This window comes from Thermoascus crustaceus (genome assembly GCF_041956765.1).
Source record: "Thermoascus crustaceus strain CBS 181.67 unplaced genomic scaffold VTN00scaffold_5, whole genome shotgun sequence".
Lineage (NCBI taxonomy): Eukaryota > Fungi > Ascomycota > Eurotiomycetes > Eurotiales > Thermoascaceae > Thermoascus > Thermoascus crustaceus.
In genome coordinates this window covers 1,492,650-1,503,989 of record NW_027192531.1, presented here as the reverse complement: position 1 = coordinate 1,503,989, position 11,340 = coordinate 1,492,650, and the positions used below count along the sequence as shown (strand labels likewise).

General features: G+C 44.7%; 2 protein-coding genes across 2 annotated transcripts; one reads left to right on the top strand and one right to left on the bottom strand.

Annotated features, from left to right (window-relative positions):
- Positions 1-2,210: 2,210 nt before the first annotated feature.
- VTN00DRAFT_8069 (uncharacterized protein) lies at positions 2,211-2,634 on the top strand (the record flags this gene model as incomplete). The annotated part of the gene is made up of 3 exons (XM_069434882.1): positions 2,211-2,380; positions 2,431-2,531; positions 2,579-2,634. 3 exons carry the CDS (start codon positions 2,211-2,213, stop codon positions 2,632-2,634), a joined length of 327 nt encoding a protein of 108 aa, XP_069286335.1.
- A 6,487-nt stretch (positions 2,635-9,121) lies between these two features.
- Positions 9,122-11,001, bottom strand: VTN00DRAFT_8068 (uncharacterized protein; the record flags this gene model as incomplete). Its single annotated transcript, XM_069434881.1, has 2 exons — positions 9,122-10,927; positions 10,987-11,001. 2 exons carry the CDS (start codon positions 10,999-11,001, stop codon positions 9,122-9,124), a joined length of 1,821 nt encoding a protein of 606 aa, XP_069286334.1.
- Between the last annotated feature and the right edge of the window lie 339 nt (positions 11,002-11,340).

Below are 11,340 nucleotides of genomic sequence, written 5' to 3'. Positions count from 1 at the left end.
ACCCACTTTCTATGGGTCAATGGGATACCTACTTCAAGCATCGTGGTCCATAATGGTAAAAGCACAAAGCTGGTTGCAATTCAAGACTTGGAAGAATTGAAAAAGTTAAAAAAATGATAATTCAATGTTCATGCACAACCGAAATGCCATGCTCAACAGGCTTATCCATGAAATAGACGCATGGCAGAAGACGCCTGATCTCCTCGAGAGTCAGAATAGACGGACCTGGCAGACAGTTCTGGAAAACAATATGTGCGGTGGGAATTCTCAGTGGCCCTTCTCTGAAAGAACAGGAGTTTGCTATACCATTTACTGGTGGTCTCTAAGCAATTCAAAACTTCATCTATGTTTTCGGCACTACAATGGTGTTTCGCTCGCGTTCCGTCACATCAATATCCCTTGGTATGAGTGCATTCAATAGCCAGGATTTCTTCAACAGTGTCATGCAGAAGGCTCATGGAAGACAGTTCAGGAAGGGAATCTGGGACAGGAATGTGCGCAGCAGCAATACTTAATAGCCTTTCTATCTCTACACATAATTTCACAATAGCCTAAAGATGTTATCTCTTCCAAAATTGGTTATAATGAGCATCAGGGCTTCATCTTTGTTTCCAGCACTTTGACAAGGATATCCCTTCACTGTGATTCTGTATGAATTATATAATGAAAAGATCTCTGAGACTTTGGTCCATCTGGTGTTGTCAATGGACCTGTAACATCTAGGTTGTAGTTAAGTGTTTTGTGGGCGCTCAGTTGTTCTGAGATGCATGCCTGGTCTTTTGTAACTATTTTGGCTTTTCCTCTAAGACAGGTTCAACTTGATTAGACATTCTATTGACTTTAAGCATCCAAGCTTTACTGCAAAAGTGCACATACTTGTGATATGGTACAAGAAAGCAATAATAGTCTTCAGAGGAATAATATCATCTATATAAAAGGATTATCTCTTGTTCTATAAAAACGACAGAGTGCAAGACAAGAAAGAAAAGATTTCTTTATTCATAAACGTACACAGTGGACAGGAATGGGCAGAATTATATAAAGGAGCAATTGACACAATTACTGTAAAGGACTGCCAATGCATAACCCAGTGGGACAATTAGATCAGGGAGCAGGACTAGAAGAGCAACAAAAGATATGATTCCCTTGTATAATTAAGAAAGCAGGTAGTGTTACGGCACAGCCTAGAGATCACTGACAAGGCTGACGAGGAGAAGTCATGTGACCATACTGGATCGTCTACGATCCATTCTCACGATCCAGGTCTACAATCCACCTCCATGATCCATAGTCATGATCCATAGTCATGATCCATAGTCATGATCCATAGTCATGATCCATCGGATAGGTATTTCCGGGCAGAACTCTGCATGTATACAAGACACTCCTTAACCATGGGGATTAGGACCCCGTGGTCAACTCAAATAGCAATCTTGATAGCAACATTGCTAGTAACGGCCTATTCATCTCTTTCTCTTGCTTTCTGTACTCAAGATAAACTCAACGAGCCTCCGCCTAAGAAGTCTTAGGCCCGCCGTTACAGGTAGTAAGAAATAGAAAAGAAATTCGCTTTCAGGCTATATCCCAACTCACACTGTCTCTTACCACTTTCATGTGTTACAGAAAATAATATATGTACATGAAATAGAACATATAGCATGTTAGCATATAAGGAGGCATGTCCTCTGGCTTTCCTCAAGTTCTTCCTTGGTCAATGAGATTCAAGCCTTGCTCATCATCATAGCAACTTACTCCATATTGCGCCAATCCTATTCTTGCCCAGCATGGTATCTGCCCTGAAATCGGCCTGCGCTTCCTCATGCCCCCAAGTTGCCAAACCCAACCATGGCCCTGGAAAGAAGGCCCTGGCCAACATCAATGTTGACCAACTGAAGCCAGCTCTTGTTGAATTGATCAAAGAAGTCTTGTCCAATCTGACCACATGGCCCAGTGTGCTGCCAGCAACTCCTGCCTTCCCCTTCAGATCCTCCACACCATCACTTGATGCAGATCAACTGGACAAGCTTTTGTTAGAAGCCTCTAATACTGTTCTGAACCAGTCTGGTTCTACCCACAATGAAGATGCTCCATCAGTGGACAGATCTTAATCTGTGGCACTTCCAGAGAATAAATACTGTCAAACATCACTCAATTTCTAAGTCCAGATGCCTCCCAACAGCCCACACATTGCCACTTTGAAGCCTGTCACAATGGGCCAGTTGAAAGGGTTGTTTGAGGCTGTGATTGGACAGAAATTGCAATTGACCCTGGAAGGTCCAGCTGGACCTGCAGACTCAAAGCAAAGTGGAGAGAAAGACAATAAGAAGGACAACAAAAGGATCTGCACCTCCAAGGTGGATTATAAGATGTTCAATGAAGTGTATGCCCATCTCTATATGAAGTTTTAAACTAGGCTGAACAAACATACAGCTGGGATGAGAAGGCATATGACTATAAGATAGTCGACTCGATTCCAACGCCTGATGTGAGTGAGTTGGATGAATATATATTTGTGGTTTGCAAACGTGTGGGTAAGTGCAACCCTGTCCTTGCTTAAGCAACACTGACATATCACTAGACAAGAAAACAGGCGAGGCCATTGTTTTTGTTGACATTAAGTCACCTGCTTTATGAGACATTCTGAGGGTTGTATTGAAAAATATCAGAACAGCTGGCCTTGAGGCAGACAAGCCTGCAGTATTGTGACACTTTACCTCACTCAAATCCTCCTTCACTGATAGCAGTATTAGGTCGAGCGGAATTGTTGTATCATTTCCTCCCAGAGCTGAAAGATTATCTAGGCTCGGATGCGGAACAAGATGAGCGCAGCGATGAGGGCATCTCCCATCTAGAATTATTGGTAGAGCATCAAGAGGAAGCGTACCAGTCCATCTTGGAACAACTTTGTTCACTCTTGGCTCACTGAAAGCATATGATCTTCTATGGATGTGGTTTAAACCAGGAATGCTGGCCTTCATGAAGTGCCCTTCCACCGGTCTGCCAAGATGTGTCCAATACAGCTTTGGTTGGGAGACTCAAACTGCTTGCAAGGTGGACTGTTTTGAGATCCACAGCCATTATTTCAATTTTGATGAAGAGGTGTTTGGTGAGTCTACTGAGACCACGCAAATAGAGGTCTTTTAAGGTGGGAGGCATATCAAGAGGCTCCCTGTCTATCTGCTGGAATACCATCCGGACCCAGTGATCCGATCGCGCCTAGTATCAAATGGCCAGAAGTTCAACTCCCTGATGGGCTGCCATCATCACCAATACCAAGGAAACATGTTCGTCTCAAACAAGGGGCAACTCATGAAACTCCATGTAAATAGCAGAGTTATGATCAATGCAAGGCTTTTCCAGAAAACCACCCAAATTATGCAAGATTGGAGATGAGAGCGCCGCAAGAGCATCCAGTTGTCCTTACAAGGGGACCTGCCAGTAAGTCAGGGATATTGGATTGGAACTGGTCTGATCAGTCTAAATTTGGTCTAGTGGCATCTGAGTGCTATCTGATCAAAACCTTTGCTGTATATATTCCATAATGCATTCCATTCTGGTAGTTACTTACATTGTGATTTTTGCTTTGTTTTGGATATTCTACGCGTAGCTAGTCTAAATATCTCACTGTCAATACAATCATTTGGTATGTCTACATAATATACTTTCATGGTAATACTAGAATCATGAAAAAGTCTGTAAATTACTCTGTTTGGAAGAATTTGAAGCTTTCAATATGATCTTGGAACTTAGCCTCCATCATATTATACCTCTTTGCAGAAAGCCATAATTTGGTGCCAAGGCTCAGATGGGTTCAGGCTGTTATTTACACCTCAGACAATGAAACATTCAATGCCTGTGTTCTCCTACCTGATCTCTGTTGACATGGTCCAGTAAGTTAATATGGGGTATAGATATGTAGGTTAACAATCCATGTTCAACATTAGCTCCATTTTAAATATCTGTGGGTGGCATTTCACACACCAACACCAAATAAGCAAAATTGGTGACTGACAGAAATAACTCTCAAGTTTAATGTACTGGCCATAAACTCTATCTGGGGTGGAGAAGTCAAAAAATTTTTTTTGAATAATACAGGACTAGAGCATATTGGCCAGTTTTGTATGCAGGGGAATATATGACATGGCAGATGTCAAAATGTCTGGAATGGTTAGTGGGTAGGAAAATTTGAGATTTGGTACAGGTAGTTTACAGCCAAGCACAGTACCAATATAGGTTTGTTACAGTATTTCCAGCCTACCTTTTGTTTATTTACTTACCATATATTTTTATGAAGCTTAAGACAGTCCGCAATAATCTAACCCCCTAGCTTTTCAGATGGTCATTTCTATTGCTGACACCATTTTTAACCGGATGACCCACTTTTATATACAGCCCCTTAAATTTTTAGGGGTCATTTTTCTGCTGATTCCTTATTTTAACTGTATGACCCACCTTTATTTACAGCCAAGTTACATGACATGACCTGGTGGACCATGATGGTTGAACCTGCTCACCTTGTCTTACAAATGTAATCTTACCTGCTTGTCTAGTCCAAAATATACCATTACCATTTTTATATGTTGATTTGATTTCTGCTTTTGACCCATCCATGTTAACTAACAGTAACATTACAATGGATGTTGTTGACTTGCAGCTTTGCTTTTTTTTTATTGATTTTTCTGGAGCTTTAAACAAAAACAGTGCCTTCAGCTATTGTACCAAAATATCAATGATTAACTCCATGACAAAAAGGTTTGTTCACATCATGCCCGACATCTCTTAGATTTTGACCTGGTCAAAGGCAGCAAGGACAGCTGTATAATTGCTAGATGCCACTGTATAGAGGCCACAGTCCTATTGGGAAACTGCTTTTGGAACTCCTCTGTAACCTTTTCATGTATCAAATTTTGGCGCATTAGCTTGCATAATAACTGATCCTCTTTTGCTACATAGGATTGGCTTCTCTGAGAAAACTGAGGCGCAGCTACATTCTTCATGAGCTGTACTGCCTGCTCTCTTGCCTTGGCTCTTGTGACAGGGCCAGGTGGCACAAAGACCTTGTGCGCTGCTGCTCTTTCACAAGATCTGTGGCGTGGGCATGACATAAGCCCACAGGTTTTTGTAGAGTCCTCAGGGAGCGTTGTACATTGCACAAAATTATTTGGTAATTCAGCTTCAGAGGGTGACAGAGATGTTGTAGACACCAAAGAATCAGTATTAGGGTTTGTCTCCTCCCTAGGCCGCGTTCCAGCCACAACCCGCCCACTCCAGATACTGGCGGGAGTCTGGTCATGACTGATCGTTTCACAGCTATCCTCATTGCATTTGGGATCATGAAAGCTAGAGCTACCACACTTCCCTTCCAATATCTGCAGGTCAATGGGGATCAGGTTTGGACTGTCACCACCCAAGGCTGATGGGGACAAAGTGGTCGAGGGATCGGTTAAGTCAAGTGTGCTGGAGGAGCCAGACAAAATGGAACCACTGGAGATAGAAGGTTCTAGAGAAGGGGGTATAACACAATTGAAATAGCAGATGTTGGAGCAATCATCTACCTCAGATGTGGGCTGCTGTAAGTTTGACTGTTCAGAAGATACCATTGGGGGGTTTTGAGATGTCATGGCCAGCTGTGTTGCGACTTCATGAGATGCAGGGTCCCAGGCAATGATCTGGAAGGTCTTTGGCCTCTCTGTTCCAGTGGTTGATGAACGTCTCTTGAGATTACGGCAATGCCTGTGCTGACTTTCTTGAGCCTTTTGTGCTCCCATATCCTCAGAGTACTCATAGGTATCATGATTCTTGCCACTTCCTTTGGTCCTCTGCCAGATGGAGTTGTGAAAGCCATGCATATCATGGAGATGACAACAACAAGCCTGCTCATTATCCAGGAGGTGCTCACAAGAGTGATGCAGACATGGAGCGGGCCACTGCATTTTCTGAATATGGAGATGAATGTGATCTTTCAGTTCGTTACTTTGTAGCCAGGGCCTCATTCTGTCACCAGCTTTTAGGCAGTCATCCCACATGCACCAGGGGCAGTAGCCAGGTCGAACAATTGTATGGTGATAAACAATGACCTCACAGCGCAGACTGGTCATAGAGGGCATGTGTTCCTCACAGTGTTGGTTCCATTCATTCTTATGGCACCATGTGAAGCACTTGTAGCAATATTTCAGCTGCAATTTTGGTACGCCTAGACGGCAAGCCAATTTCCTCTGGACACAGGAATGAATGTGATGACTTCTCTGGGGCTTCAGAAAACTGTGAATGTCAGAATGCCTTGTTCTATCTGATAATTGGTGGCTGCTCACCTGTCCATTGCTTTCTGACAACCTTCAATGGGACATAGACCAGCGATAGGTTCTTCTCCCAGATGATAGACCACATTGAAATCACAAGTACACTGAGTGTACATGTCCTTGACAACAACCAACTTTTCATTGAATGAAAGGGGTTTGTTAGTCGACATAACCTCTGCCAGACAACCTAATTCAGGCATGATCTTAGACAGTGACTGCACAAGATCAGTCCTTACAAAGTATTCAGGGCGTACTTTTCCTCTTGTTGTAATCTTCCAATCCCTCTGCTTTTGGACCCATTTGCTTTGATAGTGTTGACGAGCTGCTGTTCGCAGCTGTGCCAGCAGAATCCCATATTGTCTTTTCTCCTTCATGATCACATTTGCCTCTGCATTTGCCTTAGTAAGGTGTTGGATTTTTGATGCAATTTGCATCAAATCAGAGTTCTGAAGCAATTTCTCTTCTTCCTCTGCTGGTAAGTTGCGTGGTAAGCCCCGCTTATGGAATTGACCAAATCCTTGGAAATATTCAATGTGACTTGTTTCCAGCTGTTCATCAAGGACTGCACCAACTGGATCTATCAATGAGCAGTTTGCAACATAATCATGCTCATAGATATCCTTGTTTCTATGTGTCAAGGCTTGAGCAGTCTGCTCCAAAGTATACTTGCCTATGCCACAGTTAGCCAGAATCCACGAGCAGACCAAGAGCTAATACTGGAGAATAACTCACCATTAACCTGTTTCGCAAGTGCTCAACACAGGGCATGGATAGTAGCAGTTTTGAAATAACTGGCATTGTTGAGAATGTTACAGAGAATATAGTTGAATCTCTCCTGGGTCATTGGGTCCTCAGTAACACCTGCCGCAGTGACATTTTGAACAATACATCTGTCCAATGCATTGTCCCTCCATTGCAGAGGAAGCTCATTTTCACCCTCAGGAATTCTCTATTCAAAAACTTCTTCAGTGCAATTGTATCTGAAGAGTGCATTGTCAGCAAGTGCAAGGGTTAATAAATTAAGTGCTGCATTAAATTGTGGCTTATTATGGTCTCAAAGAGCAATGCTGAATCTGAAAAACAGCAGATGCAGTCAGATGATAGCTGTAAATACAAGCCTACCTAAGAGAGACAACATGGAGGGGAGTGAGACATTTCACAAGGATACTTACACTTTGTAATTTGGATTTATGTTGTTCTTAACCCAGCACTGGTCTACCCTCCAGGCAGGCCTCCAGGGACAGTCAGGAGTGCAACAGAGAACAAGCTGAATGTCCTAATGCAAGAATAAATACCCAAACACAGTCTGATAATAGTTGGATCTTACTCTATAGCAAATGCCTCTTTTTTCCTTTTCATTTGTATGAGGCACAAAGGCGCCAATTCAAGTGCCTGTGAAAAGATAGAGATTGATTGCAAATGGAATTTGGATCTTGTCTTGCCCATAAAGAAAGATGGGCTTATCAAGTGTCCAGAAAGACATAATGGTCTGAACATAGTCATCTTTTGTGAAATTATGTTTCTCTTTTTTGATATCTTGTATGAAGTCCTCTGCAGTTAAAGTACACTTGATCCACTATGACTTGATCAGAAGACAAACCACATTTTAGAGTTCTTATGGACTTATGCTGTATAGATCCTTGCAATCCTTGTCCACAATCTCTGTACCTGTGACTGCTTCAAATCCAGGGACAAACCGCTGAGCGCAAAGTAGGGCAGATAACATTGTTGGTTTATCAGCAATTCTGCCTTTTGTGGAATTGATATACCAGTGGATGAATTCTTTCATCAAGGGAAGGCCTGGTGCAGGATGCCCTTTGCTGATACAGTAGTCTTCCAGGTAATCTTTCTCTTCAATAAGAAATCTATAGAATATTAATGCTGTACAAATGCTGATAATCATTAGGATGAAACATACTCAATGTATAATTGTACTTTGTCCTTATAAATCTTGAGAGTCTTCTCTCCTGTGGACCTGTTGGTCCTAACAGAATCCTTGGGCTGATGGACTTCTGCATCATAATTCCGGCACTCACATTGTGTGTGGCAATCCTGTTGTTGTTTTGCCAGCTTCGGATCATTGGTTACTAAAGAGACATCACCCATTGTTATTGAAGGAGGGAACAGAGTGCAAAGATATGGTCTTGTACCAAAGAAAATAGATACTGCTTTGTTGGAATGAGGTGAAGAAAATGAAGATTGAGAGTTGCAAAGGGTGAGGCCAGTGTTTATATTAGGTGCATTGGACTGGCTCTATGGATGGATCCCATTTCCTAAGCTGGAACCTTGCACACCAGTAGAATCCAGACCTGTATTTTCCATGCTTCTTATTTTTGCATGCCATCATAAATAAGATGGGTGGAGTATCTGGAGGGTGTTGGCGTATTACTATGTGCACAAAATAAAGACCGGGGGGGGGGAGGAGAGCAACTCAGTCACATGATTTAGAGTGAAAACTCACTGAGCGCTCACACTACATCCTTCCAAAGGCTCAGGGAGCACTCACTGAGCAAACAGCTGAGCACCCTCATTAAAGCGGCCGCACCTGGAAAAGGAAACTCGATGGTGTTTGCAGAAAAATGCCACGTATATATACATATAGAATATATTAAAATACTCTTTAAGATATAATAGTTCTTAGAGATACAAATATATACTACTTAAAAAAAATAATATAGCAATTTAGGTAGATACTTATAGACTAATTAATTAAAGCTTAACTAAATTCTTTATATTTATAACTGTAAAGTTAAGATCTTAACTAGAATTATGTTATAGATGGTGCTAAGCTAGTAAGATTTCTGTAATGCACACAGTTTTAATCAATATACGCTCCCGCGTAGACTCTGGTCTCTATTCCGCTGCATCTCGAGGGCCTCGTCGTAGTGTTCATGCTCGTGTTCGTGTTCATGGTCATGGTCATGTTCATGCTCGTAATCATCGTCATCGTGTTCTCTTTGCTGTGCCTGATCATTGTCAGGCATGTGTTCCCGATCATCCCCGTCCCCGAGGACGTTGGCCATTCCTTGCCCCTGAATCTGATACTGCTGGCTCAATGAGGACAAGTGATGAAGATGCGAATGATGATGAGGATGCCGCCCTACTCGTCGCGATGATGACCTCCGTTTCCCGCTCCATTCGTCGTCGTCGTCATCGTCGATCTCTTGGGCAGGGTTCCGGGAGGCATCGATGGGGTGGTCACTGTCTTCGTTTTCGTTATCCGACGCGACGATGCTGTTCGCGCCGCTCTGGGAGCCTCCGCCGTCCCGGCCACCCAGGTGCAGGAGCGCGATGCCCCGGGAGGCGGGGGACCGGTTGTCAGGGGTGTCCGGGCGGAGTGGGGAGAGACTAGAGCTATTGTTACTACCCTTGCTGCTGTTGCTGCTGCTGTTATTGTCCCGTCCTGCTGTATGGGGTCTTCTGGATTCGGATGACTCTGCGTTTGTTGGTGGTCTAGGTCTATCCTCTCCAGAGAATAGGACGGAGGGTGTGGATAGGGCGTTTGGGTGGGAGATTGCTGCTAGGGAGATGTAGGATGGAGTTCCATCGGGGGAGGAGATGATGTCATCGATAGATTCGGTTTTGTATGTTGTTATGGTCAGGTGGTTGGCCTTGTTGCTATGGTTGTTGGTGGACTGTGATGATGATCCGGCGGTAGTGGTGGTACTACTATTGCCCTTTGTTGTTTTCGTCTCTGTAGAACCTGAGGTTTGATGATTCTTGCTGCTTTCGTTGTGAGCATCATCATTATCGTTGTTGTTAACATCGTTTCGAGGTGGATCTGCCGCATTATTCTTCACCGACCGCCTCCTCCCCGACTTGTAGAGCCCATGGTTACACCCATCGGGACAGCCGCCCCATTTCCGCCTCACCGGGATGGGCGAGTCTGACGGCGTTACAGGAACCGGAGCCAACCCCCTTGCGGCACGTTCGCGCATCCACTCCAGCTCTTTCTCCTTCCTGAGTTCGGACCACGTCCGCAGCTTGTTCTGTAGCACGTACTTGCCGTTATCCGGGTTCTTCTCCATGATGACGAACTCGCAGTGGTTGACGTTCCGCAGGTCCTCGAAGTACTCGACGCTCCAGTGGTACCATTTCATCAGGAAGACGCGGGTCATGAGGCCGTGGGTGACGAGGATGCAGACGCTGGCGAAGTCATCTTCCCCGAACAGCCGCCACAGGGTCTCATTGAAGCCGCTGATCCGGTCGTAGGCGTCCGCGGCCGACTCCCCGTTGGGGATCCGGTAGAAAAAATGCCCGTAGTCCGCCCTCTCCTGCCACATGCGCTCCATCTCGGCGGAACATGGCTGGAAGTTGCCAAAGTCCTGCTCGCGCAGCCGCGGCTCTTCGTACACCTTGATGGTGTGTCTGGGAAACGGGGACGGGGACGGATGGTCTGATGTCAGGGAGGTAAGAATCCCCTCCGTCGTCTCGCGCGTCCGACGGTACGGGGAGGTGAAGAAGTGAAGGGTATCATCTGGACGGAGGAGAGCACGCAGTCTGCGACCAGCTTCCAGGGCCTGTCTGTGCCCCTCGGGGGTTAGTTTCACACGGTGATCGGGGACAGTTTGATGGATTTCGCGATTCTTGTTCCCTTCCGACTGGGCATGGCGGATCAGGATTATCATCTGTTTTATGCAGTGATATCAGCTTCGGAGATCTGCGGTGGAGGAGGCGGTGAACTGACCCGTGGCTTGCCCATGGTGGTTGTGCTGCACTATGGCAAGCTGACGGGGATTAGTAGATCAGATATTTGTCTATTCTCTTCAAGTAACGTTGGAATTATCCAGGATCTGCGGCTTCTCCGAAACAGCAATGTAGATTGAATTGAATGTATTGTCTCATTATCTTGCGATGTGGGCGGCAGGAGGAGGGGACATGAAACATGCAAGGCGCTTCGGAGGCGCTGCGCAAGTGGCCGTAGAGACCGCCGAAACTCTCATCCTATGTTGCACTTGGATAGCGAACCTGAGCTCCCCTGTGTTTACGGCACCAGTCTCCATGGCGATCTAGGGCGCGCGTTGATCGTCCGAGCGTCTAT